The 22,888-nt window shown below is 39.9% G+C and overlaps 1 protein-coding gene and 1 long non-coding RNA gene across 2 annotated transcripts in view; one reads left to right on the plus strand and one right to left on the minus strand.

Moving 5' to 3' along the window:
• Positions 1-202: 202 nt before the first annotated feature.
• Positions 203-17,683, minus strand: chrna1 (cholinergic receptor, nicotinic, alpha 1 (muscle)). The gene is made up of 10 exons (XM_037783015.1): positions 17,629-17,683; positions 10,081-10,223; positions 5,258-5,302; positions 4,607-4,716; positions 4,293-4,488; positions 3,931-4,168; positions 3,521-3,744; positions 3,320-3,434; positions 2,971-3,095; positions 203-1,635 (listed from the first exon to the last, which is right to left on the minus strand). The coding sequence occupies exons 1-10, from the start codon at positions 17,681-17,683 to the stop codon at positions 1,507-1,509; spliced, it is 1,380 nt and encodes a 459-aa protein (XP_037638943.1). The 3' UTR covers positions 203-1,506.
• The window catches only part of LOC119496016, a 61,415-nt gene continuing 44,570 nt past the window's right edge, over positions 6,044-22,888 (plus strand). Inside the window, exons 1-2 of the long non-coding RNA XR_005208613.1 lie at positions 6,044-6,376; positions 7,411-7,502. This is a non-coding gene — a long non-coding RNA (uncharacterized LOC119496016). The remainder of the gene's footprint in view (positions 6,377-7,410; positions 7,503-22,888) is intronic.

Genomic DNA, 22,888 nt, shown 5'->3' on the forward strand with positions numbered 1-22,888 from the left:
CGACGGTTGTTCTGCTGTGGTTCTTACAAGCCGTCCGCTTTACACATTCATTTAGTTTTTGACAAATCATTTTTCATGGAAAAGAAAGTTAAAGTTTGTCAGAGCAATGTGACCTACAAAGTGCACAATGAAGAATAATCAATAAGCCACTTTTATACAACACATTACAATAAAACAATAAAGAGATAAATTGGTAGAAAGTAAAGGAATAATGTCTTTTATTTTTCACTTCTATTTCACATCTACACAACTGCAAATATATATAAAAACAATAAATGATCAGCACAATATGACAGCAGAACTTTATTGTTATTATTAAACCAAGCTAAATGGATGTTCTTCTGTCATAATGAATCACAGCTGCAAAATCAATCAAGTTGCCTTCAGCTGGTTTAACTCCGGCAGCAGCTGTGATATCAGACAACAATCTGCTTTTGCTGTGTCACTGTTTATTTGATTTACTCTGGCACAATAAACAGTTTTTATCAGCTTTAATCTCATGTTCCCTAAAGGAGAAACACATATTTGATCTCATAATTCTTATGTCAGGTGTGGTATCTTAATAACAGTTAACAGACTCCATGCCTTCGTTGGCTCTACATTTACTGGTAACTCTTCCTACAACAGGTTTTAGTTTTTACAGCACATCAGTTTACTGTGTGGTTGAGAATCCTAAAATAATATTAAAAACTACTGAGCTCTTAATAAACTGTGCAGCAGATTTAAGAGGAATTTACACGCGTCCGTGACAAAGCAAACCTTGCCCACTAATCCATGAATATCTACACAATTCACAACCCCATAAATATAAATGAGAAGTTTAGACGTCGAGTGAGTGTCAGGAAAAACAAAACAATAAAACTTCCAGGCTGGAATATATCTCACCTGCACTCAAAGACTCAAAGACTGTGTCTTCAACATAGACTCAGTCTGTACAACTGTCAGTAAAGTCAGATTGAAACACAATTAAACACGAGACATTCACTCTAAGTCACGAGACGGGTTAATCTTCTATCCACTCAAAATGTTAATAGACAGTACACGTATACAGCATCCATTCTCAGTTGATCCTCAGCACAGTGGACATGAAAACTGTCTCATGTTAAAGGTCTGTTTTAACACTGTGACCCAAACCTTCCATCGAGCTGCCAATAAAGATAAAACAAATTAATTATCAGAGTAAAACCATCCACTCCGAGCCCACCAGAGTGAATCACAGGCAATAAAACACAATACAAAAACAACAGACAAGAGCAGCTTCAAGTATGACTCCATGTCGATCACGAGACTCGTGCCTTTCAGATGCCTGGATTTGCATCTAACTGCGTTCTCCTCAGTAAATACACAAACGTGCACGTTCAGAGGTGACACACGAGTGATTTAAAGATCGACTCAAACTGTGTGTGTTTGTGTGAGAGAGAGACAACCTGAACCGATGATAAACACCGTTCTGGTGCATCTCCAACTGTGACAACACGTACTACTCCTCCTTCATGGGTCAGGCCTCTACAGCGTGTTGAGCTCGATGAGTCTCCCGGCGAAGACGGCGAGCGTCCCGATGATGCACACGGCCATGAACACACAGAGCAGGATGTGGTCCAAAACCATGGCGACGAACTTCCACTCCTCTGCTGCCTGGAGACGAGAAGAGGACGACAGAGAGGGTTACTGTATGTTGGAGGAGCTCTGACTTTGGAGGCACGGAAGTTGGGTATTTAATAATGGTAAGTGATACTGATGTTATGTCACGGGTGATGTTCCACCAGTGATATAAAGAGTGTTTACAGACACACAAGAGACCGAATGAGAACGAATATAACAGATGTCAATTAAATTTAATGTAAAGTTAAAGGTGCAGTCTGTAGGATTTGGCGGCATCTAGTGGTGTGGTTGCAGATTGCAACCAGCTGAGCACCCCTCCTCCCTTTCCAAGACTGCAGTAACGTGAGCCGCCGAGTGCAAAACCGTGGTAACACCGTTCGCCTCGTGCAGAGACCATCATCACCATAATAACACTACTAGGACCAATGGAAGTCAAGACGGCGGCTGGAGGTACCACGGTTTAGCACTCTGCAGCTCACGTTACCGCAGTTTGACCAGCGTGTCGGAGAACTACGGTGGCCTTCAGGTAACGTAACAATGTACAAGTCTCTCTAGAGCCAGTGTTTGGTTTGTCTGTTCTGGGCTACTGTAGAAACATGGCGGACTCCGTGAAGAGGACCCGCTCCCTATGTAGATATGAAGGACTCATTCTAAGCTAACGAAAACACACGATTCTTAGTTTCAGATGATTAAACACTTATGAAAACATGGTTATTAATATTATATTCCATTTCTGCTAATAGATCCCCCAAAAGGTACTATACGTTCGACGTTTAGGAAAATGTGCTTATTGGCAGATAGACAAGAATATCGATACGCTTCTCATGATGTCAGTACGGTAAATATGAAGCTAGAGACAGCAGTCGGTTTAATTTAGCATAAAGACTGAAAACAGAGCTAAACAGCTAGCCTGGTTCTGTCCAGAGGTAAAAAAGAAATGCTCACTAATTAACATGTTAAATCTTCTTTGTTTAATTCATACAAAAAAATAATTGTACCACGACAAGTTGCAGTTTTATGGGGGGTTATGTACTGGACTATATTCTGTTAGGGTGGACTGAGTAGCTGGTTGCCAGGCAACCTCATGGTGACAAGAATTCAGGAAGTCACTGAAAAATGTCATTTACTTTTTGCTATTTTTAACAGTTCAATCACTTGAATTGTAAATATAACTCTTGATAGTCTATCACTGTTTTGATGCAGATACAGATAACGTTTATTTTACAGATTTAACATTTTAAACTACAACATTTTGACTAATTGTGCAGCCAGTCTTTTTTATTTTTTTTAATAAACATAAGGTTGGTTTTATGAAATGTGAGCTTGTTGATACACGTGTGTCCAGTATTCATGCAGACTCCGCCTTACATTGTTGGACTCCTCGTCTGACTTCATGGTCTCGGCGATGTACTTCACCCCTTCGATGGCGCTGCGGACGTCAGGGTTTTTAGCGATGGGGGACTGGTAGGTGACACTGGTGGGGGTCGGGTTACCTGCAGAGGACAGACACAGAGAGATACCACATTACAGAGGACAGACACAGAGAGATACCACATTACAGAGGACAGACACAGAGATACCACATTGCTTTTTTCTTCACATCTATGATCTGTTGGAATTATCTCATTCACATTATCTAAAAGGTTTCCACTGATAATAACAGCTGCATGTTACAGTAAACATGTCTGTGTGATGAGTCATTTGTCTGTGGCCTTGCCTGAGATGTCCGAGATGTCCATGTCAGTCGGGAACATCCTCTTCTGTCTGATCTCCTGACTGGGACGCTTCATCGTTGAGAAGAACATCATGTTGGGGATGGTTTCGATGAAGACCTGAGAGAGAAACAGACACATGCAGGTGTTGATTACATCCCTGTTGTTTTTTTATCAGTCTTAAATCATCACAGGTAGATGATGACCTTGCGGATCCAGGCGGGCATGGTGTGCGTGCTGGGCGAGCGGTGATGCGTGTTGATGACGATGACGGTGATGATGATGGAGGCGATGACGAACACCATGGTGAAGAGCATGTACTTCCCGATGAGAGGAACGGCGCTGGAGGTGGAGGGGATCAGCTCCACGATGACCAGCAGGAAGACGGTCAAAGACAGCAGGACGGAGATGGACAGAGTCATCTTTTCACCTAGAGACGGAGAGACGGACACAGAGACAGACATTCAGGATACAGTTTTTCAGAGTTCCCTCATTCATAATACATATCTGATACATGTGCCACATACATGTGAGCAGGTACATTTGAAATGGGTCACTTGGGTCACATGATCATACCTTCTTTATTTAGTTTCTACACTCTCCAGGCTCTACGTACCGGAGTCAGTGGGCAGGTAGAAGACCAGTCCGGTGAGAAAAGAGAACAGCATGCAGGGAATGATGACGTTGACGATGAAATAGAGAGGCAGGCGCAGCATCAGGAAATGGTAGGTGATGTCGAGGTACGGCGTGTCGGGACAGCAGGTGTAGTAAACCCAGTGTTTCCAGCTCCGGTAGTCCTTCAGCACCCATTCACCCGACTCCATGAAGTTACTGAGGTCAGGCCGATCGTTGTCCTAAAAGACAGAAGAGTAGGAATGAATGCACTGCAATAGAAAAGGGCATTACAAAATGTTATGACAGGAGTGATAGGATGGTTAGGTTTCTTATTTTATGTTTATGGTGGATGGTTCCACTCACCGGGTTGATGACGACCAGCAGGCCGTCGTACGTCCAGGTTCCCAGCTTCATGCTGCAGTTCTGCAGGTCAAAGGGGAAATGGAGGACGATGATCTCACAGTAACTCTTAAAGATGGCCGGAGGGTTCCATGTGATCATCCCAGTGTGCTCCAACAGGACTTTAGTCAGATGGATGATGGCGAAGTCTCCATCAGCGCTGTGGAGGAGGAGGAGGAGGAGGACAGAGCCAGATGTTTAAGGAGTGTACAGTATAAAAATAAATGTAGGAGTGTGTTTGAGTATATAAGAGACGTGGGGGGGGGATTTGTGTTTACTTGTTGTAGAGCACCAGGTCGGGTTTCCAGATGTCGGTTGAAGGGACTCTGATCTTCCTGATGCCTCCGTATTCATCCGGATTCCAGTTCAGGTTCACATCGAGCCATTTCTTGGGTGAAAATCAGAAAACTTTACATCATTCTGCCTACTAATGTTCAGTTGTTTTAATATATTTACTATATTTTGTATCTTGTTTTTTATTGTTTTCTTATTTATTATATCTTTATTGTTTAGTTACTATTACATCTTTATGTTCTCACCCACTGCTGATGCAAAAAGAATAAAGAACATAAAGCAAATTAAATTAAGTAAATAAATAAAAATAAAATAAGAAGATAAAAAAATTTAAAATATAAATAGATAAATAAACAAACGAACAAACACACAAATAAATCAATCAATAAATAAATAAATAATTAAAAATGAAGTACACATCGACAGTAATAATAATTATTGGATAAATCCCAAACTACAGATAAAATAGGCTGATAAACTTTACCATGTACAAATGGACAATTTAACTGTTTAAATGTGGTCATTTACGTTTACATAAATCAAACATTATGATTCTGATGGTGGTATTTCTAAATGAATGGTTAGTAGCCTACAGTATATATTTGTGTTATCCTGAATTCAACAGTCACATTTACCTGTTTGAGACGAACATTACTGGTCACAATCTGGTTGACTTCATCCTGAGAGAAAGAGAGAGAGACAGAAAACAGTCAGGACCAAATATCATTTGTATGCTTGAAACCATTTCATCAGGAAGGCCAACTCTGTCCTGGGTTGCCCACAAGTAGACCACAACCACAGAGCTCCCAGTAGACCACAACCACAGAGCTCCCAGTAGACCACTTACACACCAAAACACTGACAATAACCTGATATTTTCAGGTGGAATTTCATTCATTCATTCATTTTCACTCTGCAATATCATTTTCCACTTGTGTAATTTTGTTAATAGTCTGTTTACTGTCACTACTGTATATACTGCTCCTATTTTTATACTTCCCTCTATTTAAATGGTTCATATTTTGTTACACTTTGTTTAGCTGATGCATCTTGTTTTTTGCACTATCCCCTTTGCTGCTGTACACTGCACGTCTCCCCACTGCGGGACTAATAAAGGAATATCTTATCTGATCTTATCTTATTTATTCTGTGTTTTTATGGACTCTGTTTGTCATTTTAATTAGTTAGAAAGAAGTGTGGTGTAGTGGTAGGCTACTGGGTAAAAAAAATAAATAATACTGTAACATATCCTCTGTTGTTATTTATCATTATTCTATTTAAGATCAGTGACTGGAGAGAAGAGTTTTAAAATGGGGTTTTATTTCGCAATTTACGGGTTACCATCTAGAGACGCACCTGATGTAGACGCACCTGCTCACAATGTCAGGTACCGGGAAGACTCCACTGCGCATGCTCAGAGCTCACAGCCGTTCACTGATTGCTCACATTAAGTTGTGTGGTCGTTGTCGCCTCGCAGGTGACATGAATTCGTATTTATTTTCAGATGGAAGATGTGTTTTATCTTCTACAGCAGGAATGTGAAAGTCTAAATGACCTTTTAGAAGAAAAACTTGACATTAAACTCCTCTGTGTTGACCGAGAGATCAACCAGAGACTCTGTGTGGAGGAGGAGAGGAGACGAACCGAACCGGACCGGACCGCGTGTGTTCCGGATCGGATGGTTCCTGGTCTAGAAACAGTCTTTCAGGATCTCAAGCATCTCTCTGAGGGGATTCACGTTCCCTAACATGAAGGTTCAGTTTTTATGACTCTGCTAAACTAACTGTTGTCTGCTATCTCCATCCAGTAGGGAAATCACAAAAGTTTAATAAATTAATAAGTACATAAATAGATATAATAATATTTTACTGTTCAACACAGGCCATTTCGGTAGAGATATTAAATATATGACAACAGAATAGAAATAATGATATTTGACCTTATTTATGGCACTTTGGAGGCAGATGTTTTACTTTGATAATTCTGCAGTTGCCTTCAGTCCAAAATGGCGGAGCAACTATTTAGTTTCACTTCTTATCAATGTAAGTTCTTTGGTACTGGTGGCATACAACTCAAAGACAAACATCAGTTGAATGGACTCTATGGAAGTTTTTATTGGACTTTTTTAGATGTAACCCACAAAAGACATTCCACAAATGTGTACCATGGTCTGCAAATATTTCACTATCTCCACAAACATGTATCATCTATTTCGCATTTGCAGATAGCTTCCTGTGCATTTGTGGACCATGTGACATTTGCAACTTCCCTCCTGTTTGTTTACAGAATTTTGTCCAATTGGTACCGTTACAAATGTCACATAGTCCACAAATGCACAGGAAGTGATCTGCAAATGCGAAATAGATGCACAAATGTGTAGATATCACTTTACATGTAAACCTTAAAATACGTATTTACAGAGTGAGTTTTGTGTATTTGCAAATCGCCCTGTATTTTTGTGGATGTGACTTTACACAACACAAATACAAAAATACATGTTTGTGGGTAGTGAAATATTTGCAGATCATGGTACACATTTGTGGAATGTCTTCTGTGGGTTGCAACTAATAAAGTCCAATAAAAACTTCCATAGGACTTTGATGTTCCTCCTGATGCCTCCACTTCAGGTTCACATCGATCCATTGTTGGGGTGAAAAGCTGAAAACTGATCATTTGGTCTATTAATGTGCTGATTAAGCAAAGCTCAGGTGTTTTATTTCCCTATGAGGATAATTTAAACTTTTTTTTTCTTACATTGTGTGAAGTGCCATCGTCTTTGTCTTTACAGACGGACTTGACAAGAACGAATTTCAGTCGTGGTCTTCATCATCTTTACCGACTGGTGAAGCTCGCTGAGGAGCCAGAAGGAGATCTACAACAGTAAGAGCTACTTCTTTACGTCTGCATTGTGTTGTGCTGCTTGTGTTTACATCACTGAGACGGTTTGTTGTATCCCTGATTCTATAGTATGGGTGGCATAGACCTACATAGGTTGCTTTCTTACATTACATTTGTTGTTCTTTACTTCCATATGAGGATAATTTAACTTAACATCATGTGAAGTGTCATGGTCTTCGTCCTTACAGACTGGTTAAGCTAGATAAAGACCCAGGAAGAGAGCTACAAACAGTAAGAGCAACTTATGTGTATTTGCATTGTGCTTGTGTTGTGTTGCTTGTGTTTTGTGGCCGCTGTGAATCACTGTGACTATAGACCCTGGTTCTATAGTCTGGGTGGCATAGACCTACAGAGGTTGAAGGGACTCTGATGTTCCTCCTGATGCCTTCACTTAAGGTTCACATTTAGCCATTGCTGGGGTGGAAACTGGAAAACTTTAGATAAGTTGGTCTACTAATGTGCTGATAAAGCTAAGTTCAGTTGTTTTACTTCCATATGAGGATTATTTAACTTAACATTGTGTAAAGCGCCATGGTCTTCATCTTTTCAGACTGGTTAAGCTTGATAAAGACCCAGAAAGAGAGCTAAAAACAACTTTTGTGTATTTGCATTGTGCTTGTGTTGTGCTGCTTGTGTTTCCTGGCCGCCGTGTCGATATGTTCACTTATTGTGAGGATGTCATGATCATCCTCTTCACAGTTTGGACCCAGAAGGAGATCTACAACGGTAAGAGAGCTATTTAATATTATTTATGTTGTGCTTGTTTTGTGGCCGCTGTGCCATCTCTGAGCTGATATGCTTGTTATGACCCTGATGCATTATGGGTAGCATACATGGCTGCCACGCCTAGCCTGTTGTCATTAGGTCTCTGTCACCTTGTTGCATCTTTGTCTCATTACCAGTGTGGCTGGATTCATATGAGTAGCAGCGTTGGTCTTTACAGTGAATTCCTGGTTGTTTTGCATTCTGTTTGCATTATCGTGGCTGCTGTGACATGACATGGTGTAACAGCTTGTGACTTCTCTGTCTGCATGAGATGGAAACCTTGTTTCTTGAGTGTATTGCAAATGGTAATTGAGAAGAGATGCTAGATATGTTGAATATGTTCTGCTGTTATTTCACATAAGTTGCATAACATATCATCCTTTCTGTATTAGTTAGACCTGCCTGGTTTATTTCAGTACCATGGACAGTGCCTTACGCTATATAGCTCTAAGTTTAGTGATCTATAGATTACTGTGACTTTGTCTCTGATGAATCGGACTGTTCGCTTATATTTTTATGATGTTATTTGCTATAAATGAATTTGATAAATCCCACATTTACCTTCCTGTAACATAGCATCATTGAGTTAACAACAATCGTGAAGTGAAACTGCCGATATGTCTGGTCCTAAATCATGACTGCCACATTATGGTATGGAGAGCCACGTTTCTAATCCGTCAAACAGCTTCTCTACTGCTGCCCTGTTTTGTAATTAGGGCTGATCTTGGAAAGAAAAATCAAATTGCATTTATTTTGACTGATATTGCAATTGTGATATGACTTGCAATATTAGAGGGAATGATAATTTTTATACATAATTTTTCTCATTTTTATTGAAAAAAATATCTTAAAATGATTATGGTGGGAATTTTGTGGGGATCAATACCAAACAAAGACATTTTTCTTAAGTCTGTAGAATATTATGTGTATGCCAGGACTTCTCTGTAGCACGAAAATATTTAATTTAAAATGGTATTTTGATGCACATTTCACCTTTAATGAATATTGCACCTGCTGTGATTTGAATATTGCAGTAGGCCATATCATGATTTTGATTAAAACTTCTATTAATTGTTGATCTGCATTTGTAATTCAATTAGAACAGTTCTTGTAGTTAGTAAGTTAATGTGTTGTGGTCTTTTTTTTTATTTAATAAGATGTATTTTTAATTTGTGCTGTGCATATCCCGGGATTTGAAAGTACCAACATGTTGCACTGAAACAACAGTTTTTACTTGATAGCAAAGTGCTTACAGGTCTGCCCAGATGTTACAGTATGTTCTTAGAATAAAAGAGCTGTTAAAAGGTCTTATTCATAACATTTTCATATATTCAATTAATTTAGAAAGGTGCCAAATAAAAGTATTTCTTCTCCTAAAACAATATTCAGATTTTGAATAAATCATTTAAAAAATATTGAATAAACAACGTTCGGTCGTCAGCGATCACGAGTCTTAGTAGTTGCGAGTTAGTGTGGAAAAAAACAGATAAATGGAGTTTGATGTAAACGCCAGGCTTCAACCGCTTGTTGTGCAGTGAAAGCAATGGAACGGGGGTGGGAGGGTGGGATATCTAGTGCCTGAATGTTATCAATGTTATCAGTAGCACATTTAAATTACAGTCATGTAGTTCGGTCTTTAATTTCTTTCTTTATGTAAAATACAGAAATGGATTCAGGGATGGTCTTCGCTAGGTATTTGGAGGAGGCCTGAAATCCTCAAGTGAAAACATTGTGAGCATAATGTCAGTAGTAGTATTTATTTATATTATATTTATAAGTCATTCCTCTCCCTTACCACACTGATGAGCTGTATTAGCTGCAGTCCCACGGTGACCGACACGGCGTCACTGAAGTGGTTCACGGGACGGACCACCTTGTTGTAACCAGTAAACAGGTGTTTCACCAGTCGAGTCTCATCTTCTGAGCAGAATACTGGACCTGTAGGACACACAGACATACACCCACAAAACTTTATTGTGTTGCACACTCTTTACTTGGTGAGTCTGAGGAGGAATTGAACTTAAAAACCCTCAAACTTTAAAGTAATGTCAGTAATGCACGCTTTATGCTGTAAACAAACTCTGGTTAACACATTCACAACACATTTTTATTTTGGGCTTAAACTGGCTGAGGTAAACAGTCTGACATGTGGCCATTCCCAGCTGACGCCTGTGTCGCCTCCAAATGTTTTCACACTGGAGCTAAAATCACAGCTGAAGCGAGAGGGAGGCCAGCAGATTGCTTTTAACCGTGATTCACACAGCAAACATTTCCCAGGCTTACAACCAGCAACCCGAAACCCTTCAACGTGACTGAGGGAGAGTTAGAGAATGCAACTGGAACAGAGGAAGACAGGAAATATCAGATGAGAGAGGCGGAGACAGGCACATGCAGACAGATCAGCAGCAACAGCAGTGAAGTGAGTGACGTGCCGTATCGGTGAAAAGCCTCCGCAGTGACTGTCCCATGAGCCGTCTAAGCGCTGCAATCAAGTGTGTTTCTGTATAAGTCCTCGGAGCGGAACCTAATCTGAGTGTTAAGAGGGTGTTTGGGAAAACCATCCCTGGCCAATCCAGTCCACATTAAGTCTGGATCAGTCAAAGTTGAGAACAGTTAACCTGCATTTAACACCTCTTCAGACTAAAGGTGTTTCCAGCTAACAGACTTACAGCAGTTATGTCCTTATTATGAGCCCATAAATGATGCTATAGCTACGGGATATGCAACATGAACCAGCTTCACTTGTTGGTTTCTGATGAACTAGAGACAGGAAATATCTTAATTCATGACGTGTGTATCTGTAGTACAGCTGACCTCTGTGAGCTGTCATGAAACTGTTCCAGATTTTCATCAGATTAATTTGTAAAAGCGTGTTTGGTTGTTGGTTGGATTCTGGCAGTGTTACAATCTTTTTAGACTGCAAGTTGGTGTTGTTGTGTGGCTGTGACGTTTGCTGCAATACCACAATTATGTTAATTCAAAGAGACAAACGTTCTGCTGTATGACTGGGTTCTGAACTTTTTGTCCCTGGAAAAATCCCAAGAGGTTATTATTAAAAATCAGCAGACTAGATGTTGGCAGTAGTCGAAACCTCGAGCTACTTTACCAACAATAAAACGATCAGTAGTTTTTAGACACAGTGAGGTTTTGAATCTACATGAGTGTTTAATTTTCTGTTGAACATGAAATGGAGCATGAATGAATTTGTGAAGCTGATACTTATGTTAATATCTGAGAATGCCAGATAAACACACGGTCGGCATCCCTCAAATTTGTTTTTTTAAGAGTTTCTGATTGCAATTTATTTTTTGAATATTTGCAAAAACACAGAAATGTTGTCTGTCACTTTTGAAATCTCTGCACTATATGAAGGAATATTATTTTAGATCTGATGTCATTCAATGTTTGATATATTTTACATTAAAAAAACATATGCATGGTGTTCAAAGTATACCGTAGCTTCCGGGGGAGCCATATTTTTCGGCGGAGGGAGGGTACTGTAGCCTACACAGAACTGTATGCTTGATTGCTATTGTCATCTGTAGTGGTTGTTTACATAAAAACACATAATTCAAATGATTATGATTATTTAAATATTTGCTTTGATTAAAACAAATGTTGTACATAATTCCCTCTATTATCTATTTTATATTGCTGTAAAAACGTCTCCTACAAAGTGTATTTATTTAACACATCATGATAACGTTGTAATTTACCTTTGCAGAGTAGTCATTTTTACTGAGTAGAGCTTGAACGCCTCATAATGTAACTCAATGGAACCTTCGTTAACATTAGTAGCCCCGTTATTTAACCAAGCAGGACTGAGCATCTAACGGCTTCTGACTGGTAACGTTACTCGCTGTCTTCCTTTTGAGTTCAACACAGATTTGTTGTTCAGTGTCGCATTATCAGGGAACAAAATAGGGTGCGTCCCATCAGGCTTAGTCGTAGTAGCGCCATGCTTTTGAACGCTTTTTTTTCTCTCCGCCGTGGCTTCGGTCCCAAACAAACTGAAACATGACACAACGTGCGTATGCGTTATTGTGCATGCATAACTCAATCAATACAGATGAATCACGAGCATTTTCACTGCCTGTCTGACGATTTTATCCGACACTGCCAACATTTACCCGCATTTGGTGGGTGGCGGGTGCTAATTTCAGACTGTGGTATTAGCTGATAATATATTAAGATATTGGTCTGGTTCTACCAGAAACAATGGCCATATCATTTCTGAAATTACCCCGGATACTTCCACAGCATCCGGTAGGCTGGTCACCGCTCTCGAGACCGAACTAACTGAACTTACATGCGTTATTATCTCGCCCACCTGTTGGCTATACTTTGTACTACAAGTGGACTATCGCATCATCTTTTGTTCATGTAATCACATTTAACACATTATATAAGTTTTAATATAACATGACGCAGCAGATTAGCATCGTGCTGCTAGCCAGGTTGTGACATAAGCTTCATCTTTTGCATGTTATTGGAGTCTGCTGGTAATCCACACTGAACTGAGCAGGCTAGGATCTGGTTTCATTTAACCAAGAGCAGGACACACACACACACACACACACACTTCTTCTTTTGGCATCTGTCTCGGTGATGTGGACGAGGAGTGTGGTGTTGTTGTGTACAGCGCTGATGTTCATTTCCCCGGCTGTCTGCCGTCGCCTCTATCTGTCGCTGGCTGCCTGCTCGCTGTCTGTTGTCCTGCTAGCACGCTTTGATCTGGCCACAGACAAAAATAGATTGGGAGGGAAGGCGGGACGGAGGGGCCACTTGGAGCTGTCAATCATTGCCCACTCTCAACTCCAATTTCCGCATGATACTGAACTACCGCTGCAAAATATTCTATTTTCTGCCACTTTCTATAGCTGAAAAGCAACACAAGCGTGGGTGTGGAGATTATTTTGAGTTGTATTTGAGTCCATGATTTTGTTTTGTGGGCTTGAAGAAAATGCTGCTGAGGAAAGTGAATTGATTCTACTGTTACGATGCATTTGAGCAGGGCTTTAAAGGAGAAGAAATAGGTAGCCGCTTACCCTCAAATTGCCTCATCTGTCTGTTCTCTCAGTGAACTTTTGGTCATGCATTGTTGCATTCAGTCAAACGTGGTTGAATGGTTGGCTATAGATAGCTCGTTGTCTTATGTTGCATTCACACAAAAGCAAATTTTCGCCTCGCTTTACTCGCGAGAGTTGGACCGCCGGCATCATTTGTGTTCATTAAGGCTAGACGCTCCGGAGAGGAGGAGGAGCTTGTCTCCATAGATAGCAACAACTTTTCTTTCCTCCATTTCCTCCATCAACCATGGAAGAAATAACCTCTGTTGCTGCTTTGTACATGTTGTGGAAGTCCCAGATATGTCAGAAAACCAAACGTTGATGTGTCTGGGTTCATAACATCACCCGGTGGCGAGCTGTATTCACATACTATGCTATTGCACCGACTGTATCTAGCAAGCCACGCATCTCTACTGCGGTTTGAGCCCAAAATAAACAGTTCAAAAGGATGCCGAAATAACTGCATAATAATGCTGATTAGTAAAAAGTCTGAATTCATGCTAAGTCAGGTCTGTCTGCAAGACGATGAGCAAACAACTTTTAAAATGCTTGTTTTCTTAATGGAGTTCAGATTGATCAGTGCCAGGTTATGCTAACATTGTAGCTGCTCCATCAACACTGAACATAACGTCATCTAGGCATAAATACGGCAGAAATGTTACACAAAATATCTCTGGCTGCATTCTTGTCTATTAACTTTATCGTGAGTGAATAAATGAATTCTTCCTATTCCTCAATTAAATTCTTGTGTACTGACAGTTAAACATCTGTGCAAAGTAGAAAGCCAAAGAATGAATCCTTATGTGTTTTTGTGTTTCTGACTGACACTAAGACCTGAATGTTCTTGTAGATCTGTCTGTATGTAGCTGAAACATTTCTGTGGGTTATCTCTTAGTGTCCATATGGTGGTTTCTTTTCTGAGAGCCAGCGACTTTTTTCAATTGTTCCCAATGAGGAGAGAGCATATGCGACTGTCTAGACACTTTTAAAGTTATGTAATGTGAACATCTTAATGTAGCCCATCTAACCTGAGACATAACAATCATGTGTGGAGGCTGGAATGATCTGTCTGATATATCGACAAAACAAGCTCCAGCTAGTAAATATTTTTCAAAGTGGATGTGTACCGTCCGGGAAATAAAGACCTTCAAATGATTTACTGAGCCTTGTTTTTATTGCACATCTGCAGCGATGCAGATAATGTCCAACTGGTGGCTCGCAGGCTTGCGTCCATTCATCCTAACACGGCACTGCTATCTGGCCATCACATCAATTTGTCAACAGTGTGTTTCATAAAATGTGCTAGTACCCAAATCACTGAATTGGTAAATGATAAATAAAAGTAATTCCTATTGAAATGAATAGATGGTTAATCTCACTGGTGCAGACACTGAGTGCTTGATTAAACTAAAAAATAAATACTGAACAGAAATCAGGTATGCAATAAGAAACGCATCGTTTCAATGAAAACGCAGTTTTGTTAAACTTAAAAAAACAAAAAAAGAACATTTGTATTCATAAAATTAATAAAGGAGTTACACAATGTAACACACTTTCTAGTAAAGGAATAGTGTGTTGGATCTGGCGGTATCTAGCGGTGAATTCTCCCGTGTGCTAAGCGTGTTGGAGAGCTACGGTGGTCGAGGCAGAAACATGAATGGCCCTCTCTAGAGCCAGTTGTTGTTGTAAGGATAGCTTAGGTCAGTGGACCCCTAAATTGGTACACATTATGTCATGGATCCCTATTTGATAAGATTTCACTTCAGGGATCTCCATCTGAAAAGATTTTGGTTTATTAGATATGATTAATACCAGAACGCTTGTCAACTCCAGTTGAGGAGATAACCGTGGAGAAAGTGAAACCTGTGGTCAGAGTAGTCACTCTATGACTCTTAACTCACATTGGGTTTACTTCTATAGTGAAAACTAACTATTCACCATTTTTCTGGGGACCCCCTGGAACAACTCCCTCAAGGACCCCTGGGGGAGTGTGTGTGTTTGTGGGAAGTGAGTGGTGAAGCAAGAGAGAGAGAGAGAGCAGCGGCGGCAGCGAGTAACGTTATCGACTTCGACCCAAGCAGGAAAAGTTAACGGAGTTTGGTTTGTCCATCCTGGGCTACTGTAGAAACATGGCGATATAAAGTAGATGTAGATATAAATGGCTCATTCTAAGGTAACAAAAACACAACAACTCTTATTTTCGGGTGATTATACACTAAAGAGAACATACTTATTAATATTATATTTCATTTCTGCCAATAGATCCCCTCATTGTTACACACTGGTCCTTTAAGGCCTGATCAAAACTCTGCTAGTCATTTAAACTGTATATCATGATACTGTATATCAGGGAGAATTCATTCAAACCTTTCCTGAACTACATTCAAGCCTTTTTCAGAGCTGTTATTTCTTTGTGAAGATAATATTCTTAGGTTTTGTTTTAACTCTCGTGTGTAATTTCTGTAATTTCATTTAGAGATCATGTAATTTGATGTGATGTTTTCAGTAATTTAAATGATGGTCTCATTTGTTTTTTGCTGCCTACCAGATCAACCAGTCACATTAATTAATGTATGTCTTTCATAGCAGAGTTTGTGAAATAAATGTGTATGAGCATTTAATTAATATGTAGTGTTTTGACTTGCAGAAATCAGTGGATGATGCACTTTATGGGCAAAACCTTTCTTTAAATGATTGAGAGTCATTAGACAGAAGATCAGGCATAGTAATACGGATGACTGTGAAGTGATCCATGATTTGGGGAGGCAGGGTTGGCCTGGTTGTTCCAGTATTTGAATGGTCACAGGTTTAATCCCTCCCCAAGAGACCGTGTGTGTGTGCATCATCAAGCATGTGTCCCGTCCAAGTGTCCTTGAACAAAGACACTGAACGCATACCTACACACCGATGAATATAAATCACTCTTGAAGAGGACAGCGGATACAGTAAATGCCTTAAATATGAACGCGGAGAGGAATGCTAACAATGCTGAGCTGCCTCTTTTAGGAGCTGAAGGACGAATGCTAACACACTCTCATTTCTAGAAGTGTTTTGCACAGATGGTTAACAGGCAGAATGTCTTATTCACAGATTCAGTAGTAAACTGTCTTCAGGTGGTATAAGACATGCAGTGGGGGTGGTCGATATCATGATGTATTGTTTACGATTCAGAATAGTAGAAGATATTAATCATCATTCTTCTTCCCTGCTTATATTATTTATATCATGGTAGCTATATCTTTAATGTCTTTAGTTGTGATATAAACCATTGTGGGAAATGTTGGAAATCAGTGAGCAAGTCTGATTTATGGCATTTATTGCATCTGTATGATTTTTGCATCATGTGATGAAACACTTTGTTTTGTCACTAGATTAACCAAAACCAGAGATTCCTGTCTGCTTGTTTTATCCATGAACTGATTCTCAAGGGTTTTTTCCAGAAAATGTACTATAGCACGGTATATCAATTAGTGTTGCACAGTATACCGATACTAGAAAGGTATTATATAAAAAAAATTACATACTCAAATATAGGGGACATCCTATTACATTTAATTTTTTTTAGTGAATACATTTTTACATTTTTACATTTCATGATCTGTCCTCTATTATTTCATTACTTTTGCTGATGTTTTAGATTTTTTGCCGTGGAATCGTTTCAGTATCGGTATCGAGATATTTAGGCAGGGTATCTTATCGAAGTTGGAATTTTGGTATTGTGACAACGCTAATATCAATATCGTGAAATAAAAGTACATGCACAGTGATAAAGGGTTTTATTGGTATTGCCTAGTCTGCATTGTAGCTTTTTATTTGCTTCCCAGGCCATGTGTCAGGACGCTGTTTCCTGTTTCTTAGCAATGCCCATCGACACACCTAGTACAGTCTCTGGAGAGATCAGTACTTTATCCACACAGTATTTAGCAAAATGCATGCTTAAACACGTATAATATATACAATCTAAGATAATAGCTTTCATAAAAAGGCAGCTCGGGGGTTGTTTTCTGAAGAGTTAAAATGGGTGAGATTTAATTTCTACTTGTAGAGACAACAGGCCAATCCCTCTTTGATAGATTAAATACATATTATTACTAGTTAAAGTTAGTAGTATTGTTCAAAGAGCTTTAGTCCCAGGGAACACGACTACATTTACCTCTTTATCCAGACATTTTTAGGACCTGCTCTGATACAGCAAGCCAAAAAACAGAACAGAGAAGGTTGAAATATCAAGACCCCCCACACACACAAGCACACTCACATGCAGGAAGACTTACCGGCAATTACACCGAGAATCCACGCCAGCAAGACCTGGACCTTAGAGAGGTTCATATCTCCACCAGATGATTATGAAAACAGCCCTGAACTCTACAGCATCCGTTTAATAATGTGTAGTTAACCAGTTAGCATGTCACAAGATAACCTCAAGCTAACTGACTTTACACAGAAGCAGACGTACGTGTGCACTGAAGCTGTAACAGTCACTTTGGAGTTAAAGTGTGTGCAGTGGGAAGGTGGGTCGCCCAGTAAGTGAGCTCTGGTTTCTCCCTGAAAACCTCCCCCACCCAACAACATCCCAACCTCTCAGCGCACTTCAAGGCACGGGAGACAGCTGGGAGTGTGTGTGCCTGTGGGTGTGTGGGTGTGTGTGTGTGTTTGTGTGTGTGTTGAATAGACACTAATCAACACTGTCATCATTTCATGTGGAAGTTTTTCTTCCGGTAATGCTTCCTGTAAAGCATCTTATATATCAGTGAGACGGAGAAGCAGAGAGAGGCATGACGACAGACAGCAGAGGGGAAATGAGGAAAGACAGACAGATGGACAGTGTAGGGGACAGGACAGAGACGGAGACAGGGAGGCAGACAGGAGGACAGCTGAGAGCTGTCACTGATGGAATGAGAAGCATGTCCACACATGCTGCTACCCCACACAATACATACACACACACACACACACTTTACCCACTACCCTGCCAGCATGGATGACATGACGGGAAACTCACTGAGACTGAACTGACCAGTTAATACTTCTTACAAAGCGGACTGGTCTCATACACCGTTTCTAGCTATAACTACGCAAAGTAATGCACTGTAATTCATATATTATAGGATATCCAACGAAATCAATTCATGTGTAATCCACGTAATCGTGAACCAGGAAATATAAAGAGCAACCAAAGCTGCGTAGGGAGGAGGTTCGTCAGAAAAGAGACCAGCGTTCATGCCCCGTGTGAAACCAGAAGTCAACGTTGATTTATTTGTCAAGTAATGTGCATACTTCCGGAGTTATTTTAACCCAAAACCACGATCGTTTCCTAAACCTAATTAAGTAGTTTTGTTGCCTAAACCTAAGGAAGTTGTTTTCCTGTGAAGACGGAAGTTTTTTAAGACAGTATGCATGTAACGAGCGGAAATTGACACGTGTTGCTGGACATTCGTAGGAAAACGAACGAAAAAGGAGTAATAACGTTACAGACCGCTGTATGAGAATACGTTGTATTTTTGTCTTGTAACTTCCGTACTTAAGTAACGCCCCTTCCAGAGTTATTTCAAGCCAAACCACCGTCTTTTCCTAAAGCTAACTAAGTCGTTTTATTACACGGCTTAGTTCGATCAATCACAGCGTTCTACGGTCTGTTATTTATGTAGAACAGACCGTTGCTATGGGCGCAGTTCTGATGTTGGACTCTTGGACTCTTCAGTAATTAGCTGTGTAATCAGCGGGATAATGTACAGCTTCGGGGCTACGCTTATCGTCGGGGTGCTGCATCGCCCTGTCAGGGTTTATTTCACAACAATGTCCAGCTTGCCGTACATTGTCCCTTACTTGTAGTCTAATCCTAACCAAGTTGATGTTTTCCTAAACCTTACTACGTAGTTTTGTTGTTTCCTGTGAAGACGGACGTTTATTTTTAATAGACTGTATGCATGGAATAATCAGGAACTGTTGCTGGACATTTGTAGGAAAACGAACGAAAAAGGAGGAATAACTTTTTGGTAAGATAACATATGAATTGTTGTATGAGAATACGTTGCACAAAGAGTTTAAACGTTTACTTGAGGTGCCATTTTATGGAGTTGAACAATTGTTTTCTTTCTCAATTATAAGATTACAAATTGAAGATGTTTCAGCTGTTGGTGTGACTCTGTGTTTCGGGTGACTTTTTTGCTATGACGTCACCATTAATATCTATACAACCAATGTGTTAGTGATTAAATTGTTTACTAGAGCACAGTGTAAAAATACTCTGTTACAAGTAAAAGTACTGCAATTAAATGTTACTCAAAGCGAAAGTACAAAAGTATTAACATCATAATATACTGAAAGTACCAAAATTATGCGGGTGACCCATTTCAGAATAATATGATTTATATTATTGGATTATAATTATTGATGCATTAATGCGTTCATCATTTTAATGTTGCAGCTGAAGTGGTTAGAAGAAAGGTTATTGTAACTACTGTATATACATAATAATTATATACTCAATAATACATCCTAATTTTGATTTATTAATTTATAATTTGATTTATATGTTGTATTAAGAATCTGCAACTAGTAACTAATATAGTCCAATAAATGTGGTGAAGTTAAAAAATACATTTCTCTCTGAGATTCAGAGGAGTAGAAGTATAAAGTTACATAAAATGGAAATAAAAGTACCTCAAAATTGTACTTGAGTAGCTAAATGTACTTAGTTACATCCCACCTCACTTAAAATAAGTATTTTAATAAAATAAACACAAAACAATGAGTCCACTGTCACCACTAGAGGGCAGTATAAGACTGAGGAACCACAGCACACGGTGCAGGGCTTGATGACATTATGGCCTATAGAGTGCATGTGCAAATATACTTGTGTGTGTGTGCGCGCTCAGTCTGCCTGTTTTGTCGTCTGTCTGGCGCTCTCTGCCAGTCTGTACATTTGCCACCAATGTGTTTCTCTTTCTCTCTCTACGTCTGTTCAGTTTCTCTGTTCTCATCCTCCTCGGCTTGTTGTCCTTCCTCTCTGTTTCTGTTCAGAAGATGCACACACACACACACACACACACACACACACACACACACCGACCTCCATCTTTTCCTCCTTCCTCGCTCATACATGGGGTGAAGCCTGAAGGGGATATGAAAGAGCACTTTGAGATGAGTAATGCAAGCCACCTGTCAGTGTCTTATAGACACCTCATATCTCACAATTTAATGGCATGCAGAGAATTCATCACTTCCATTCCCATTCTGGCCTAAAAATCATTACCTAAAGTTCATCTGTATATCTATAATATATTGAAGATAATCCAGAGCACCGGGGGTGCTGTCAATCACTCTCTCGCATTACCAAATACCCTTTAAAAAAACTCCATTTCTTAGATTAGTCAATTTCTTCACAAGAAGTGTCACTTCTTTGAAATGGCAGATATCTCATTTTAGAATGAAACTTCCTTCCCTTGTTGATGAAAAGGTTATTCAGCTGAAGAAGGAAACGTTCTGCTGGAAGCTGAAAACAAACCGGTGACAACAATTAATGCTTTCACAAGTTTAGACTGATTGTATTGTGTGTAAAAATACTTGCAAATGAACAACCACATTAGAGTTGGGTTGAATTCTGGGATTGCCGGTCCGGTCCGATGTACGAACTTACACCGGTTTGATTTTATGCCAGCCGGTTGAACCGGCATCTGCCATTACGATACGTTCTGAGAAATTAACAAGTAGCCAACATCAGCAACAGGTACCCACGGCATCATGACACTAAATCCAGCTTGTATTGCATTATTAATAAGCAATATGACAACGTTAATAACATAACACATTATGTTTGTTCATAAAGGGACTCACTAGTGTCCAACAGGCCGTTTGGATCTGCTGAGCCGAGGCCGGCGACTTCGACACAACACCGGCAACATGAAGGAGATCACATTTCAGTAGTTTTGATATTTCTTTTAACCCCCTTCCCTCAAAAGGCTTTACCTTTTGCCAGGCCGCCATTGTCAAAAGGAATTTGTTCTTAATTGACTTGCCTGGTTAAATAAAGGTTAAATAAATAGAATAGAGAAGTAGAGGTGGGAAGGGGAAGCAGCGCACGTCACCCCAAATCATATTTTTGGGGTGACGAGACAAGACAGACATCCGTCAGCCAGGTTATCACCAGCCCGGTGGCCCGTAACGTTGGCGAGTATGCGGTTGAGAGTGACGGAGGGGGCGAGGGTGTGACTGACGGTATGAAGTTAGCAGTAACGTTATAGCTGTGAACGTAGCAGTGCAGTATGTGTACATTTCAGGCTGTCGGTGAATAAATGCTACAACTCCTCAAGACCCAAGCCAAGTTCCCATCTCCTACTCGCCACCTGCTGATTAAAGTGAAAGGGGGTTAGCCCCGAAGCTAACGACAACAACAGTCCAGGCTCAATTAAGGTGGACCAGCTATTCTCAATTTGTGACAAGCGGCTGCTGAGTCAAGTGAGACAGCTAAGTTCAGTATAGCGGTCCGGTCCGGTGTTGGGGCGTAATATCAAACCGGTTTGAATATTAGAGAACAAGACACAGATATGGTGCTCTAATTGGAACGACACGATTGCATTCATTTACTTTTGATGTGAGAGGAAGTTGTGAGACAGAATGCACAGTCTGTGATGGTCAGAGCAAAGCTGTTCTGAGGACGACATGCACATTTAAAAACAGATTAATGAACTTTTAAATGCATTATTTAGATGTGCACCATATATATATATATATATATATAGGTGGGTGAAATTACAAAGTATATTTGTGTTCTTTAGATGGAGTAATGCTTTGAGTAAACGGAGAGATTTTACTCTAAAGCTACTTCTTGTTGTTGCTGTGTGCTCTATACTGAAATCCTCCGACACACACACTTGCATATTTCTTTTAAAAAATGTGAATCAGGGCCACAAAGGGTTAAAAACATACTTGTTTTGAGTGCAACCACAGCGAGGATGAAGGCATCTCTTCAGAGGAGAATTTAAGCAATTTAAGACTTCAGACTTCTGGAGTCTGAACGGACATTTCTTCTGTATAAATGCAGCTAACTGTTGAAGGAAAAGGCGACGCAAGTAAAGTCAATGAAGGAGTTTATTTGGGCTGCACACAGTTCTTGTTTAAATGTTATAGCCTAGTCAAACTCTTATAATGTAATGTCTCTATATTGACTGTTGTTGACTACTCCTTAAAGTGTGCAACAACTTAAAAGCGAGTTCTTGGTTATTATCCTTGCTGTGGTTGTTTCTATGTTTTGGCTATGCTTCTGTTTTCTGGTTAACTGTCCTTTGGTACTGTATTTACTCTTGAAGCTATAATTCAGAACAAATTAAGGACTGCAAAGAGTCCCAGCACTAACTCAATACTCCTGGTCTGTTTGTTGTTTTGGGGGAATATCTTTTGGAGGTATAATGATGTTGATGTTCACATAGTTGTTTAATGGACCCAGATTGGAGGAGTGGAGGGGCGCTGGGTGTAATATTTCACCCGTCCGGGGTGCTCGGAGATGCACTCTGAATGCTTTCAGATTAAAAAAGG

Source organism: Sebastes umbrosus, chromosome 10 (assembly GCF_015220745.1).
Source record: "Sebastes umbrosus isolate fSebUmb1 chromosome 10, fSebUmb1.pri, whole genome shotgun sequence".
NCBI classification, from domain to species: Eukaryota; Metazoa; Chordata; class Actinopteri; order Perciformes; family Sebastidae; genus Sebastes; species Sebastes umbrosus.